We start from the raw sequence: 16,998 nt of genomic DNA on the forward strand, positions 1-16,998 counted from the left end.
GCCCGAAGAAAAAAGATCCGACCGCGACGTAGAGAAGATGGCGCCGCGGCGAAGAGATGAACCGGAGCGGGTGAGTAAATCCCGATTTTTGTCTCCCGCGGATCCGGACGGCTTCCATAGGCCTCAATAGAAGCCCGCGGGAGCCGTCCCCGCGGGAGACCCGCACGAAAATGGAGCATGGTCCAGATTTTTTTCATGCTCCATTTTTTTTAAAATCCCTTTTATTGACCATCTGCGGGTATTTATCTACCTGCGGGTGGTCAATGCATCCCTATGGGATGCGGATCCGCGGGCAGAAGAGTTAAAATCTGCTGCGGATTTTAATTCTTCTTTTGCCCGTGGACATATGAGGCCTTAGCCTTCTTTCTAATGCTTTTTATTTTATTTTTTTTCTACAAGCTTTTCTCAGGTAGTGTTTTTAGGTCACACACAAGGTTTTTGGCTTTTTCCTAGTAGGGAAAATGTACCAAAATCAAGGACTTCCTGCCCCCCCTTTCCCTATAGAAATACATGTAGTGCTTTTCCTAATTCTGTTGACCTACAGCTGGCATCTGGACATGGCTTTTTTAGCCACAAATAAAGCGATAAATTACCAATATCAAAAACGTATATTTTTTGAGGGGGACTAGTGCGGTGGGGCTATATGATACCAGCTTAATAGTTTATTAAAATTCTGTTTAGGGGGACGCTTTAATGGCAAGATCTGTCAGAACACTTCCAAATAGGATCAATATAAACTCATTATTACTTTGGATTTTCAAATGTGATCTGTAAAAGCTTGGGCTTTTCAACAATGTCTGTTTTAGGGCTTTCATCCAAAAGTAATTATTTTTTGAAGTTTGTAACCTACTCAAACCTACATATAGTGCAAGATTTGTGGTAAATGGAATATTTAGTATAGATTGTAAATGTAGAGACTTCCAGCCAGTCTTGCTTTTCTGGAACTTCTTACAGCTGCTACCACAACCTGTTTCTGAAAGGATTAAATCAGTTAATAAATGTCTTTATACTGTAAGCCATTGTTTCTGTACCCTAGAGTTCACTTAAAGACTCATAAAAGTGGTCAAAAGCAGAACAAGCTGGCTGGAAACAACTTGTTGGAGGGGTATAAAATGAACTAATGTATTCAAATGTCATTAAAGATCGTGACACTGATTGGTAACATGCTGTAGAATTATTCTATGCTTACACTACTTATAATATTTGGATGATTAGCACTGCTTTACACTCCTCTATATAAACTATGCAATCATAAACATGCTTCAAAGGAGTTTAGTTTCTCCTATAAAGGCATATTAACGTGGGTCAGGCCTATAGGCCTCTCACTAGCCAAGCCAGATATCTGTTGCACACCGATGAGGTTCAATCATTCCGAAACAGCTGTCTGTGTATAGTTATTCTGGCTTTGGCTCACAAGTCCCAGTCATTGTTACAACGCTTATTTAAAAAGTCTGACATTGACTTGCAAGAATTCTGCCTTCCAATAGGTGGCGCTGCATTCCATTTGTCAGGAGAGCTTAGAAACATCACTTGAGTGTTTCTCAGTGTGTTCTTCTCTGATGTATCACATGTACAATTTGGCACACCTGGTTGATAAGCCTATGATGCGCCTTGAGTATCACCAAAATTGGTACAAAAAGTGTAAGGGCTCCTGCACGCTGGCGATCACAATAACGCTACGTTTGTTGTTTTTTTTTTAATGCAAATGTCAATAGGACTTTCTCATGTTACAAAAGGGGTTGCACAAAAATCGCGATCGCCAATGTGCAGGAGCCCTGAGGCTAATTGCACACTAGCTAGTGCAAAGTCGGGCTGTGAAGCTCTGCCTGATATCGCACTCACCAACATGTAATTTCCCCACAATGTGGGAAACAAAATCGCTCATTTATATGACCACATTCAAAAGAATGGGGTTCATATTTATGGAGATTTTTTGTGTCTTGCCCAGCAGAGTCGAGCTTATACGCTGCCCTTATTTAGGGAAGTAGTTCTGCTTTACGTTTATGGCCATACAGTGGATAGGGGGGTTTTAGTATCAGGAAAAACTGATCTTTAACCCTTTTGTAAAAATATTAGAAGATTCATCAATACAGAATTTTCGACCTAAAGCAGGCTGTTTAAAGGTGGACATTCACTTTAAGAGAGCAGTTCCTAACAAATGTTAAGATGACTTGAGATGATCTATAGTCAGGTATAGAAGTATGTTTGTCATACTGTAAATATAAGACGTATGTGAGCTAACTATATGAATACACCTACCTTATGCTTTGATTTGATGGTGGTGACAGCACTCCCAAATCTCGCCTTTTCCTGAAATTTGATGTACAGTAGGTGAACATACAGATTAAGAGAGAGCTTTACTTAGTACAGCAGTTATTACACTTACTTCAGGAGAAACCAGGATATATTGTGCCTACAAGCAAAAAATAACAGGGTTACTGCAAATGGATTATTTTATTTTAAATGTTTTTATTAAATTCCTTTCTACTTTACAAAGGGTAAACAGGTAACATCTGTTTTACTGAGATACTCTGAATATGATAAATCAGTAAAATATCAGATAATTCTGAGAGTTTTTCAGTATAACTAATCTAACCTGAATTTGATGCATTTATTCAAAACCTCTTCCCACATAGCTTTATGAGGGAGGTATAGGGAAAAGGATACAAGAAAAAAAGGGCGGAGAGATACTTCTTCCTTTATTGGGGGAGGAGGGGCGGAAGAGGAAGTAGGAGGTAACCACTCTGGCTTTTAACTAGACCTCTGGTAACCAATAACCATTAACCCGTCTGACACCAAAATGATCCTTAGGTTTTCTTCTGAATGCCTTTTAAAAATAATCATTTTACTCAAAACCTATACCTATCACCATTTAGTTGTTACCCTTTACTCTTACAGGCTGAATCTAAGATCTGTCCCCTTCGCCCGCACCCATAAACTACAGTAACTAAAGTTCACTGATCTATCATTTGTATCCTCATACTGACTCACATTTTCCCGCTAGGCACCTGCAAACCAGCCATGCAATGCATAAAGGACTAGTCCTTTCCATTATGTTCGTGCTCAGTAGTCTTCTCTCTGCGTCGCACAGCAGGTTTGCGGGAGATTGGGGATGCATATTAAGATACAAATTACAGATTTGAAATTATTGCCTGCTTATAAAGATTGTCTATTGATGACCTATACTCTTTAATAGTTGATCGGCTATGGGTCCGCCATTGGGATCCCCGTCCATCAGCTGATTGCCAAGCCCGCAAACGGCGCTTTCAAAATTGCAGCAGCCCAGTCTGGTACTACAGACACAATACCCATTGAATTTAGTATGAGCTTTACCTGCAGTACTAGACCAAGCCACTGCAATACGGACAGCGCTGTCTGTATTGCAAGGGGGCCTGACGTCACCGACGTCATTCTGCGCATCCGCGAGCCGAAGAAAGAAGATCCGGCCGCGACGGAGAGAAGATGAAGCCGCAGCGAAAAGGAGATCCGGAGCCGGCGGGAGGTAAGTTTATTCTCATTTTCAGCGCTCATGTCCGCGGGGCAGGAGGGACCCGCTGCGGATTCTCCATGGAGAATCCGGAGCGGGCCTGATTTTCCCCGTGGACATGAGGCCTAAAGGGGTTTTGTCATTTAAAAAAAAAATCAATGCTTACCTATTCCTCCTCAGGCAGTCTTCTTACCGCATCTTCTCTTTGCTGATCTTCTCCAGTCTCCCTAGTCACCTCACCTCCAGCTGGCCGGTTCCTCCTTTTCTTGTTATGATGCATCCATTGTCTGCATTCTTCTTCTGGCAGGTCAGTGAAGGTTACGTCACTAGTGATGTAACATTCACTGCCTAGAAAGGATCGCCAAGCTATTGCAGAGACTGCGCATGCTCGCTGTCTCACCGCATGTGTTCATATACTATAGCAGAGAGAAAACACACATGCGCAGTCTCAGCAATAGATCGGTACTCCCTGCTAGGCTCTGAACACTACGTCACTAGTGACTGGGTACACTGCCCTGCAGGAAGGAGAGTGCAGGGAACAAATGCTTTGTCACCAAAAGACTAATCAGCTGGACTGTGGTGAGGTGACCCGGGGGAATGCAGGAGCCAGGAGAAGACTGGCAGGGAGAAGATGCGATAAGAAGACTGACAGGGGAGGAATAGGTGAGTATAGATTTTTTTTTTTTGTTTTCCAATGGCAGAGCACCTTTAAAGCAACTGTCAGCAATTGAATACAGGTTTTCCATGACTCTTCTTAAGTATCTTTTTAGAACATTTAGTCTAGGTAATGTGGCAAAACTGTCAGGGTTCTGAACAACCAGTTTCGGATGTTGAGATGTTTTGAAGTGCTGGAGTAAATGACTTACGTGGTGATGGTAAATATATCTGTGCTTGCTGGAAAAATTATGCAATATTGGCATGGAAATGTTTCTTTGCTTATTGCTTTCATGGCTGGGAAGAAGGAATATAACTTTCTGTTACTTGTATTCTTCTAGCCAGGAGTACAGCTTATTACTGGACACTAGTCCTCTCTGTTACCCTGTGATAAGGGGTCCTTTTCCAAAGTATGCATTTTAACTCATTACAATTTTAGGACAATTTAGCAATATTTCTGGTTGGGGAGATAATGAAATGGATTTGTGCAGCCATACTGATTTAGATCAGTGTTTCCCAACTCCAGTCCTCAGGGACCCCCAACAGGTCATGTTTTCAGGATATCCTATAGTAAGAACACCTGTGGCAAAGTCTGAGGACTGACAATAATTACATCACCTGTGCAATACTGAGGAAGTCCTGAAAACATGACCTGTTGGGGGAGAGGGGGAGGAGGTCCCTGAGGACTGGAGTTGAGAACCACTAATTTAGAGCACCACCATCAATCTTTAGCTATTTTACTCTCATACCCAGTCCTCGGGACACGGCGAAAACCATGACTTGCATTTTCCACTTAACATTCCCGTAGAGGTGATGTTCCCATTATAGATATAAACCCGACCAGTCTGCGAACCAAACATTGCTGAAGTAATGTCGTCATTCCTTAGAGGGGCGCTCACAATGATTTCATCTGCAAAGAATGTTAAGAAATTACGTCAAAATATTTCTGTTTTGTTGATTTTACTAATATTTAGATTTTCTGTTTCAGATTCATTTTAAAATTACAAAGTATAATTCACCGCGACAGGAGAATCAAATTCTATTTGAAGGCATTCACAGGTAAGATTCTAAAATCTAACCTTTATTGTCTACAATTAAAATAAAATAGGCAAAAGACAGACAAACACTAAGTTTGCTCGTGCAAATTGATCCCTCAAAATGGCTTGAGGTTATGTGGTCGCAACCAAACGGTTCGTATAGCTTAGAGGAGCCCAAAATTATGGTAGGGTCAGGCCTCCCCTAGAACTCACAGTGGTATACACTGGTCATAAATTCTCCGACCAGATGTGCGAACAGGAGTGGATGTATTTGCAGTATCGGGTTAGTGCCCAAGAGAAACTCATCAGGAACCTATCGTGAACCTACTTGGTGGTTGGCTGGAGGTTATGCTACCTGACCTTTTTGTTTCTTTATTTTGATTTCTAGTTTGGTGTGACTATTGGTTTGTCCTGATGCACTAGTATTTAGGTGCTTTTTGTCTTTCTGGCTATTATAGGCAGGCTCTCCTTTTATTATTATTTTGGCTGTCAGCTCAGGACAGAGTTATTTCAGTCTAGGGATTGATCCTAGTTACTTAGGTCTGGGTTTATAGCCTTAGGAGATACCTAGCGTCTTTACAGGGTCAGTTAGCGCAGCACATTTTTATTCCTAGTGTGCTGCTCCTTTTTAGACACGGGTACAGTGCTGGCCGTGATTTCTGCATTAGTACGGCCATCCTACGCATACTACCCTAATTATACGGGGATTCAGTTGGCTGGGACTTCTGATAATTACGGCCATCTTATGCGGGTTATCTTGTTAGATTAAAAAGTAGGTTCACAATAGGTTCCTGATGAGCCGATTAAACGGCTGAAACGCGTCGAATCACAAGTCATTTACATGAACTACGAACCACGAGTCATTTACACTACTCTGAACCATGAAATCATGAACTATTAATACCAGTTTAGTATTTACACTCTTTCAGGGTTTCTCTTAGGCACTAACCTGATACTGCAAACAGATCCACTCCTGTTCGCACATCTGGTCGGAGAATTTATGACCAGTGTATACCACTGTGAGTTCTAGGGGAGGCCTGACTCTACCATAATTTTGGGCTCCTCTAAGCTATACGAACAGTTTGGTTGCGACCACATAACCTCAAGCCATTTTGAGGGGTCAATTTGCACGAGCAAACTTAGTGTTTGTCTGTCTTTTGCCTATTTTATTTTAATTGTCGACAATAAAGGTTATATTTTAGAATCTTACCTGTGAATGCCTTGAAATTACGAAGTAGGACTTTTCTGAGTATGAAGAAGAGTGACAAACACCGTGTAGAGAAGAAACACCCCATATGAAGAATTTGTAAATTTGCCTAAAAAAAGTTTGATTTTATTTTTTACTTTTTAAAATGAATGTTGATTTGACTGAGTAACACTTAATTCTGGCCATCCAGCCAGGAGTGAACTGTGGCCCTGTGAATTAAAGCTCATGGGCCTCTTAACAACCATTATAGCCATGATAGACTTGCTGTCAGACACCTATAGCAATGCTTATCTCTAGAGATGAGCAAGTATACTCGCTAAGGCACATTACTCGAGCGAGTAGTGCCTTAGCCGAGTATCTCCCCGCTCGTCTCTAAAGATTTGGGGGAGAGCGGGGGAGGAACTGCCGCAACTCACCTGTCACCCGCGCCGCCCCCCGAATCTTTAGAGACGAGCGGGCAGATACTCGGCTAAGGCACTACTCGCTCGAGTAATGTGCCTTAGCGAGTATACTCGCTCATCTCTACTTATCTCCCAGGAGAGTAATGTTTATATCTAACATGTTTAAAGGAGTATTCCAGGACTGTACACAATAATCGTTCCGTGTAATGGTGCTTTAGAATTTTGTAAATCGCTCTTTAGATTGAGTGGTTTGCAAGATGATTGTGCAATGTGAGAACGCATGCAATAAAAAAAAAAACAATCGGCAATCCATCGCTGATTATACCCTTCATGTAGACCATAAAATTATTGTTGGTCTGCTATCGCATCATTCGATTTAAACAGGCACCTGTTCATCTAGGAACGATGGCCTGCTTACTGTGAATGGGGGCAGGCGGCCCGGAATGATCTTTGGCTCGCTCTGCCTCCGTTCACTGAGTGATGATCATCTTGTGTGAAAGAACAGAATCAATCACCGCAGGGATGGCTGTTGAGCATTTTAGCGCCTGTCAGTCATCCACTATGTGAGAAGGGGTTAATGTTTAGGAGGCATGATGGTTTTATGCATTTACCTGTCTTTTTATAATATACTTTGTGTTACTCAACGGTAATAAACGTGGGCTCGCCGCAGCGTATTCTCCATATGTGGAAGAGGCCATGCTCAAACTAGAGGGCCTTGACCGCTGCTAGCCAACAGCCAAGAAGAACAGACAAGGACTGAAAATCGACTCTTCTATATAAAAGAAAAGTTTCTTTATTAATACATATTTAAAATGTCAAAAAGTTCAGAAGAAACAGTGAACTCATGCTACATGTTTCGAACCGGAAACGGTTCTCTTTTGCAGCAGAGTGAACATCTACTGCTTCAACTATTTAAAATCACAAGAACCAATCAAATAAGCTCTTTCAATTAAAGGCATATGTATCCCATAATACACCAGTGTGGATGAAATACAGCGGCTTGTGTTAAGTGGAGAGGAAAAACACAAAAAAACAAATTCTAAAGAGAATGAGCACAAAAAATACAAAAGACCACTCACTTTGAGCTTGAAAAAGGCGGTGATTATACGCCGAAACGCATCGCTCTGTCATAATAATAAATTCTTTAACCCCACGAGCGCAATCAGCTTTTTTTCCCTACTACGAGTAATTGACCAAGCACCTTACAAGGTGCTTTGTTTGCTGGATATTGCAGCTCTCCGTCGCTTCACGGATCAGGGATTAAAGATTCCTTTCAAAGCTTTCCTGGATATCGATGCTGGCAGGGTCTATCTGAATGATTTTCCCTGCCTGGCACCAGGTGAGTGCATTTGTATATTTGTGCACCGTCTTGGATTTTTCTTCTGTCTTATGAAAAACTTGACGCACCCCTCACTATTCTTTTATTATCTTGTTTCAGTAGTTCTTGTGAATTCAAATAGTTGAAGCAAAAGATGTTCACTGTGCTGTGAAAAGAACCATTTTCGGTTTGAAACGCGTAGTGTGAGTTCACTGTGATTCTTCTGAACCTCTTATGGGCATTTTAAATATTCATCAACACAGATTTTCTATGGAGATGCCGGTATCCAGTCTTTCTTTATATTTTGTGTTTTCAGTTGACAATTTTAAGCTATGTTTCCTATCAGTGAATGGGAACATTCTTGTTTACATGCACCATCTGAAAACTCATACAGACTAGTTCTCATAGCTGGAACGTGGGTCAGGTAGTATCTGGTGTAGGCGAAATGATGAAAATCTGAAGTCTATTTAATAGTTTCAGAAGTTTTCCTTAAATATTAATTTCATTGTATTTGCATGCAACCAGTCAACCCATTCAAGAACATTTGTTTAGCATACCAAGACCATCGTCGTCCAGGTCACTTAAATGTAGTTGGGTTCCAAAACGTGAAAACTCTCTGTCTCCCCTTAGTGTGCCGAGGGGTGATGGATCAGTTTTCCCTTTCAGGTCGTACACGGTTGCTGTACCAGCATGCTTCAGTTCACTTGATATGAATACAACCTTGGACCTTGTGCCTGAAACAATCCAAATACAATCAATGTTGATATAAGGAAGACATTGTCATTTGTGTCACTGCTTTGTCAAGTCATTAAACTATCAATACAAGGGTTTGCTCACATCACGTTTGAACCTTAGGTTTTCCAATATTCGCTAGGAAAAGTTCCCAAAGTATATGCTAAACATAGTCATAGGGCTTCATTCCCCCAACGGAGGTCAAGAGTGCGCTTTTGTCCTCCGCTGGGTTGGTATATGGTCAGGGCCAGATGTTTTGAGATTGACACAAATGTTGGTTTTCACAAAGTTTGCTGCTTCAGTGTTTTTAGATCTTTTATTCAGATGTTTCTATGGTGTCCTGAAGTTCAATTATAAGCATTTCATATGTTTTGAAACATTCATTGACTAATACATCAAGTTTAGGCAAAAAATCTATTTACAGTGTTCACTTTTTTTTTATCCAAGACTTCTGCAGTTCGCCCAGCCATGCTAGATGCCAGTATACCATAGAACCATCTGACTACAATCTAAAAACACTGAAGCAGCAAACGTTGTGGAAACCAGCATTTGAGTCAGTCTCAAGACTTTTAGTCACGACTGTACATCAGTATACCTTTTTTTTTAGCTGTAGAGAAAATGTAGCATAGTAACATAGTTTGTAAGGCCAAATGAAGACAATGTCCATCTAGTCTAGCCTGTCTATCCTCCTGTGTTGTTGATCCAGAGGAAGGCAAAAACCCCCAAGAGCAGAAGCCAATTAGCCCTTTTGGGGAAAAAATTCCTTCCTGACTCCTTAATGGCAATCAGACTGTTCCCTGGATCAGCCCCTAATAAATCCTACCTGTATACCTTGATTAACAATTAACCTTAGATTTATAACCTATAATATCCTTCCTCTCCAGATGTAGCATCCCACAAAAAAAACTATACCACATGGTATACATTCTATCTTTAATGTGCGAGTATATACCGGTAGGTAACTTATGCCACTATATCAATATACAGCGACAAACATAAGAGGTTTATGTTGGACAGTATATCCAATGTGTACGTCTGATGGAAGGCTCAGCCATGATGTGAATAGAGCCTTAAGGGGTCTCACACGAGCGGATTTGAATTGCTGGCGATACTGCGGTAATACGTGGGCAGTGAAAGACATGGACTTTTAAAGTTTCGCTCACACTTGCTCACAGTAAATCCTCTATTTTCCCAAAGATGTACTCATAATCTACTGATAGTGCTAGACTGATTTACATACGTTGTGTGGGTGAACCTATTATCAGCACACGTTTGTTTTCTCCGTTCACAGCCAGAGTTCCACTTGCAAATGAGGAGCCCATCTTACTCTGGTCCTATAAAACATTAACCAATTAATGTAAATAAAAGGTTTCTTTATACTGGAAATGAAAGCAGCATTGTTAGCATATCATATGCTCCAAAGGTATAGTCCCTCATTTATAACTTTACATATTATGTAACTCTAAAGGCACCCAGCCTGTTCCAGGTTCCCCTATTTGATATTCCTGACTAGAGATGAGTGAGCATACTCGCTAAGGACAATTGCTCGATCGAGCATTGTCCTTAGCGAGTATCTCCCCGCTCGGTGGAGAAGGTTCGGCTGCCGGCGTGGGTGACAGGTGAGTTGCAGCCATGAGCAGGAGGAGCGGGGGGAGAGAGGGAGAGAGAGATCTCCCCTCCGTTCCTCCCCACTCTCCCCCGCAGCTCCAGGCCCGCCGCCGGCAGCCGAATCTTTGCTCCCGAGCGGGCAGGTACTCGCTAAGGACAATGCTCAATCGAGTAATTGCCCTTAGCGAGTATGCTCGCTCATCTCTATTCCTGACCTCTCCTATAGGAAACGGATTGTTCATCATCGGATTTAGACTTTACGAGCATGTGCATAATCATCCCCGAATATGGTGGGCAAACCAGATTACTATTGTGCATTGTATTACAGCAGTTTAATTCTGAGTGAAATTGCTTCTAGTGGTAAACAATATGTTCTCAGGGACAGATATTCTACAGAGGATATATTCCTGCTGGTGTGAAAGCTTGTAAACCAACAGAGACATTAAACAGGGTTGTATTGGAGGGAGCAGAGAAAGAAGTTGCATTAAGCTTATTTGCATATACAAAACATAGTCTGTACATTGGGAGAGGGAGTATTTCTGCTGCTGTCACGGCATAGAGCAGCAACGCAGACGGGCAAACTACAAATTGGCGTGGGGAATATTGCAGTTTTCTGTGGCCTCAGACATTGTTCAAAGTCACAAGTATGGCCACTATGAATTATTTGCAGGCCTTAGCAGCTAGCAGTAGGGTGAGGGGAATTAAATTACACTGCACAAAACAGGGGGAGTTCACAATATACAACCTATATGGTATGGCCTTCTGTTCTCACATATCATGCGGCCCAGTTAGTTGTCGATAGTTTTTGTTGACTATAAAACAAAAAATTCCAAACAGGGAAGGAGCAAATACACACAGTGCGTGTGAGCAGCCTCAGACATTAGTCGAAGTCACGAGTCCAGCCCCTACAAGTTATCTGCTAGTAGTTGTTTTGGGCAAATCACAAAGCTAGCTGAAAGGGTACATAAAACTACTCTAAAAATTAAACCAAAAAAATTAAAGTAAAAAAATAAATAAAAATGAAAGATGAAGAAAGGAGTAAGGGACGTAGTGGTGGTGATTGAGGAGGTAGAGCACAGGCACGTCAGGTGACTCCCACTGAAGCAACAGCTCTACATTGTGTAGGTGGTGAGGCAAGTACACTGCCATTCCCTAGAAGTGGTTCTGCCTGTGCTTTACATCCACAACACGCAGAACAGGGGGTAGAGTGGATGAGACAGCATGTCTCAAGTAGCACCACCTCCTCTTCCTTCCAGTCACAGGCACACAGCAGTCAGTCTGCATCAGTCGGCTATGAGCATCCTCCTCTACCTCATCCCATGCCAAATCCCCCACACACTCCAAAGCAGTCCCCATGGATCAGTCTGAGGAGCTGTTTGATGTGTCATGGATGTTAATGGGACAGTCCAAACAACCAGAGGAAGAAGACCAAGACATTGAATGCAATGATGACCATTTCAGTTTCTTCCTCCAAAGAGGAAGATGAGGGTGGGTCAGTGCATGTGGTAAGCCCTCCACAAGCAATGTGTACTCGGGGTTGCGTAAATGGAGAAGTCAGCTCCCGGTGCTCAATCTAACATAGAATCCACTTAGGAGGAGAAGGGCGATGAAGAGGAAGTGGAAGATGCTGAGGTACTTAATCTAAGATACAAGGGTAGGAGCAGGGGAAGGAGGAAGAGGCAGACTTTCCAGGGCAGCAACCTGCCAAGGCAGCGAGTAGGGTCAATGTCCTGAAGGTGGGGTAAGAAGCCAAAAGGGGTGGCCCATGTTTCATGGTATCCCCAAGACTTGTGGGATATTTATCTGTGTTGGTCCCCTTTTATGCTGCGGTGCTTGCAGAAGGACTGTCGCATAGCCCACATCAAAAGATAAGATCATCATTACTGGTTGGCCATCCTCCTTGATCGTCAATATAGAAATACAGAGCTACAGCAATCATGCTTCCATGAGGAGCACACTCTGCCCTCAAGGCACTGTTCGTGGTGGTGGAATTGCTCTTCCTCTGATTCCACCATGTTTCCTCCTCCTCCCAAAATTAAAATTTTCTAAAGCACAAGAACCAGTTGTAATGCTACAGCTGTTCTTTGGAGCAGGCCTGTACTTGAGTGTTCTGTTCACCTGGTAGAATTTGTCCTTTGCAAAATTTATGACATAGCTTTTAAAACGAGCAGCACACTTGCTGCCTTACTTGGCATATGATCTAGGTGACCCTACATGGACCTTCTTTTATTTTCAGTGACACCCTTGTGGTACAAGTGACCCCCACACCACTTTACACTATTTTTACCAGATATGTTGCTGTATTCCCATGCAATTTGGGAGGCTTTGCCTGCATTGGGACCTTCTGGAGGGCAAAGTAGTAAACCAGATTTTTACTCCCATTGACTTCAATGTGAGTCGGAATCGATCATCCCAATTCACGATTATTTTGATGAAATTGGCCCAAACCCAACAAGAACCGATTATTCCAATAATCGCTCATCACTACTCAATTCCAGGAAATGAAATGTGGTAACTGAATTAGTATGTATCACAAACTGTGACAGAAAAAGGGAACTTACTTCAGTTCCATGCAAAATGAAAGCTATGCTTTTACTTGGTGGGTAGAAACCAAATGCTTTCCCAACACTTTGTGGATTTTCACAATAATACCTGTAGAAAAATATAATATTTTTGCATTATATCGTGTAAATCGCATTGTCATATGAAGGCGGGAAAAATATCAGATTTCGACTCCAATACTACATCTTGGTCTCCTATACTGTCCAGTGGACTAGACTGTCTCCCAGTATCCACAGAAATGAATGGTAAATATGAAATCATATGAGTTGGAATAACAGACTAATGTCCAACACGCTTCACATAGTGCTATATAATACTCATTTTCCTGTCTATTTATGTATATATAAGTTTATAGTTACATCTTATCTACAATTCGTATGATTATATAGACTGGTATGGTCAATAGTCCTATACATGGCTTGTTGAGAACTGACATTAAAGAAATACCTCTTGCATGAACTCCAGGTTGGACTCCCAATCACCAGTAGTGTTTTATTCTTGTGGTCATGGCTATGAATGGAATAACCAAACCAGGCATAGTTCTGTTCCCCAGAAATACTCCAGTCAGCTTCTTCCACATATAAGCTGCCTTAGGAAAAGCATACCAGTCAGTACATAATGTCTTACATAGTATGTTAGGCTGAAAAAAGACTTGTGTCCATCCTGTTCATCCTATTACCCTCCCAATGTTGATCCAGAGGAAGGCAAAAAACCCCAATGAGGTAGAAGCCAATTTTCCTACCCAACTCCAATCTGACAATCGGAATAATCCCCAGATCACCGACCCTTCTGAAGTAATTAGTGAGTATAATGTAATATTGTTACACTCAAGAAAGGCGTTCAGGCCCCTCTTAAACTCTTTTAGTAAGTTCGCCATCACCACGTTCTCAAGTAGAGGGTTCCATAGTCTCACTGCTCTTACTGTAAAGAACTCCTTCTGTATTGGTGTAAAAACTTTCTTTCCTCTAGACTAGGGGCGTCAAACTAATTTTCACAGAGGGTCACATCAGCCTTATGGGTGCCTTCAAAGGGCCGATAGTAATTTTAAGTATAGTAATAGTGACTCCCATAGTGGCTGCAGTAGTAATAATGACCCCAGTAGTAATAGGACTCTCATAGTGGCCCCAGTAGTAAGTGACCTCCATAGTGACCCCAGTAGTGATAGGGACCCCCATTGTGGCCCCAGTACTAACAGCGACCCCCATAGTGAGCCCAGTCATAAACGTGGCCCCAGTAGTAAGTGACTCCAGTAATAAGACTGACCCCCATAGTGGACCTAGTAGTGATAGTGACCCCCATAGTGGCCCCAATGGTAACAGTGACCCACATAGCGACCCCAGTAGTAAGTGACCACAGTAATCAGAGTGGCTCCAATAATAGGAGTTGTTCCCATAGTGGACCCAGTAGTGATAGGGACCCCCATAGTGGCCACAGTAGTAACAATGACCCCCATATTAGCCCAGATAGTAAGTGACCACAGTAATCAGAGTGGCTTCAATAATAAGAGTGGCCTCAGTAGTAATAGGGTCCCCCATAGTCGCCCCAGTAATAAGAGTGTCCTCCATAGTAGCTCTCGTAGTAAGTGACCACAGTAATCAGAGTGGCTCCAATAATAAGAGTGGCCCTATTAGTAATAGGGTCCCCCATAGTGACCCCAGTAATAATAGTGTCCTCCATAGTAGCCCCAGTAGTAAGTGACCACAGTAATCAGAGTAGCTCCAATAATAAGAGTGGCCCCAGTAGTAATAGGGTCCCCCATAGTGGACCCAGTAGTAAGTGACCCCCATAGTGGCCCCAGTAGTGATAGTAACCCTATAGTGGCCTCAGTAGTAACAATGACCCTGGTCATAATAGTGCCCCCAGTAGTAAGTGACTCCAGCAATAAGAGTGACCCTCATAGTGGCCCCAGTAATAAAAATTACCCCCATAGTGGACCCAGTAATAATAGTGACCCCCCCCCCCTATTGACCCCAGTAGTAAGTTACCAAAGTAATCAGAGTGGCTTCAATAATAAGAGTGGCCCCCATAGTGGCCCCAATAGTAATATGGTCCCCCATAGTGGCCCCAATAGTAATAGTGTCCCCCCAGAGTGACCCCAGTAATACCAATGACCTCCCTTAGTGGACCCAGTAGTGATAGTGACCCCCATAGTGGCCCTAGTGGTAACAGTGACCTACCACCGAAATTCGTCGGCAGCTCCCATAGACTTCTATGGGAGCTGCCAGAGAAGGGAGGTGGGAGGGAGTTTAGCAGCGTGTCTGCCGGGGACAGCTGAGAGTAAACTGAATGGACCCCATTATAGTCAATTGGGTCCATTAGGCACTGTTCAGTTCCGTCCTAAGACGGAGCAGTTTAGCTACAATGGAGCAGGACAGTGGAACCCTTTGTGCAGATGTGAAACCATCCTTACTTATACTGTTGTATGAAAATTTCTACATAATAAATTTCTAGAAAAAAATAGGTATCATGATTGAGTGAAGAATTAAAATAACTTCCATCACCTGTTGTGGATCTTCTATGACTTGCATAAAACACAACCACCAAACCTCTCTGCTTTCCTCCACCAGGAGCATAAGGAGAACCAACTACTAAGTCTAGCATTTTGTCTTCATTCACGTCAGCGGAGTGTAGAATCCATCCGAAGTTACAATATGAAAACTGCAATGTAAAGAATGTATAGTTCATTTTCTGATAATATTGAAAATCTGTAGTTCAATGTAGTTATCATCCTCAGAATTATTTCAGTGGCTGTGTTTTTAACAATTACTTACTCTGCATTTTATGGTGACATTTGGTTGAGATGAAAAACCCCTTTCCGTTGAGCCATAATACACATATACAGCACCCTAGGAGAAAGAGTCGTGTTCAGGTGATTAAATTCAGCATAATGTATTAAAATAAATTATGCAAAAAAGAAAAATCATCAATATTAGTCTATTTGGGTGGTTCACAGGTGGTGCGACAACAGGTTCACGATGGTGCAGCAGCTGACAGATGGATATGGAGGCCAGATTTACTTATTTTTTACCAAAAATAAACATTACTAAACAGCAGCCTGATGAATATTTCCACTCCATAGGAAGGAACGGTACTTGAACGTTGCGTAAAACTTTCACTAGAAATCACACTTACAGTATGCCTCAATCTTGGTCCAACAAGGTACTATAACCCTGTCCAATCCAATTTTGGATTCAGGGTTTCCTAAAAGGCTTTCTCTTTTTGCTGTCATGCAAAGGTGCCATCTGCTGGCTAAAGCCAGTGTGTGTGCACCAGAGAGGCTCCCACAGCGGAGTAGCTGGCAATAGATGGTAAGAATACCCTGTCGGACCTCTTCTGACATTGGAGCTGTACAAGCTTCAATCAGAATGTAGGAAGACGTCAAACAGTGGATTGGAAAGGGTTAATCCCACTTTATGTATATCTGTTTCATTCAGGAGGTCTGCAGCAGACACTAGGTGCCAGAGTAAATCAAATACAGATGCACTACATGCGGTACATCACTTCCATATTATAGCCTCTCTACTGCACGTAGCACCTCCTTCCACGCTGTCTGTGTCTTTCTCGTTTGGCCCTGGTCATCGGGCCCTTTTGCTGTCCTCAAGATCTTCCCTCTGATCACCAGGGTTATTTCAGTGACTTGCTCTTGCGCTGCTTCTCCAGGATGGAGACAGCGCTGTGGTAAAAGTTGTTAATGGCCACTGCCACATGCTCAACGGCCTCTCTGTAGTTAATGTCTGCAGAGCAGTAGCCACAACTGCTGTTTCTCTAGCCTGTTGCCTCCCCTCCTACTGCTCTGTAACGGAGCTACAAATGTATTTATAGTTCTGCAGGCCTGCTAGTCACCTTGCTGGACCTGTTTGCTGGGGGGGGGCTTAGTCCTTCACTATTTCTTATGGACATGGCGTGCTAAGAGGTCCTTCTCCGCACACGCATGCAGCTTCTAAGAAGTTTCTACAAAATGGCACCATTCGGTGCTTGAACCATGGCGTCTT

The 16,998-nt window shown here is 42.5% G+C and overlaps 1 protein-coding gene across 1 annotated transcript in view; it reads right to left on the bottom strand.

The window, feature by feature from the left end:
- Positions 1–372: 372 nt before the first annotated feature.
- GPLD1 (glycosylphosphatidylinositol specific phospholipase D1) overlaps positions 373–16,998 on the bottom strand; it is a 41,028-nt gene continuing 24,402 nt past the window's right edge. The window contains exons 16-25 of the mRNA XM_066578950.1: positions 15,778–15,852; positions 15,508–15,664; positions 13,454–13,595; positions 13,006–13,096; positions 10,077–10,170; positions 8,662–8,838; positions 4,891–5,051; positions 2,387–2,413; positions 2,260–2,310; positions 373–973 (exon numbers count right to left, since the gene is read on the bottom strand). Of these exons, the coding sequence (XP_066435047.1) occupies positions 893–973; positions 2,260–2,310; positions 2,387–2,413; positions 4,891–5,051; positions 8,662–8,838; positions 10,077–10,170; positions 13,006–13,096; positions 13,454–13,595; positions 15,508–15,664; positions 15,778–15,852 (1,056 nt within the window). The 3' untranslated portion in view covers positions 373–892. The remainder of the gene's footprint in view (positions 974–2,259; positions 2,311–2,386; positions 2,414–4,890; positions 5,052–8,661; positions 8,839–10,076; positions 10,171–13,005; positions 13,097–13,453; positions 13,596–15,507; positions 15,665–15,777; positions 15,853–16,998) is intronic.

Source organism: Eleutherodactylus coqui, chromosome 9 (genome assembly GCF_035609145.1).
Source record: "Eleutherodactylus coqui strain aEleCoq1 chromosome 9, aEleCoq1.hap1, whole genome shotgun sequence".
Taxonomy (NCBI): Eukaryota; Metazoa; Chordata; class Amphibia; order Anura; family Eleutherodactylidae; genus Eleutherodactylus; species Eleutherodactylus coqui.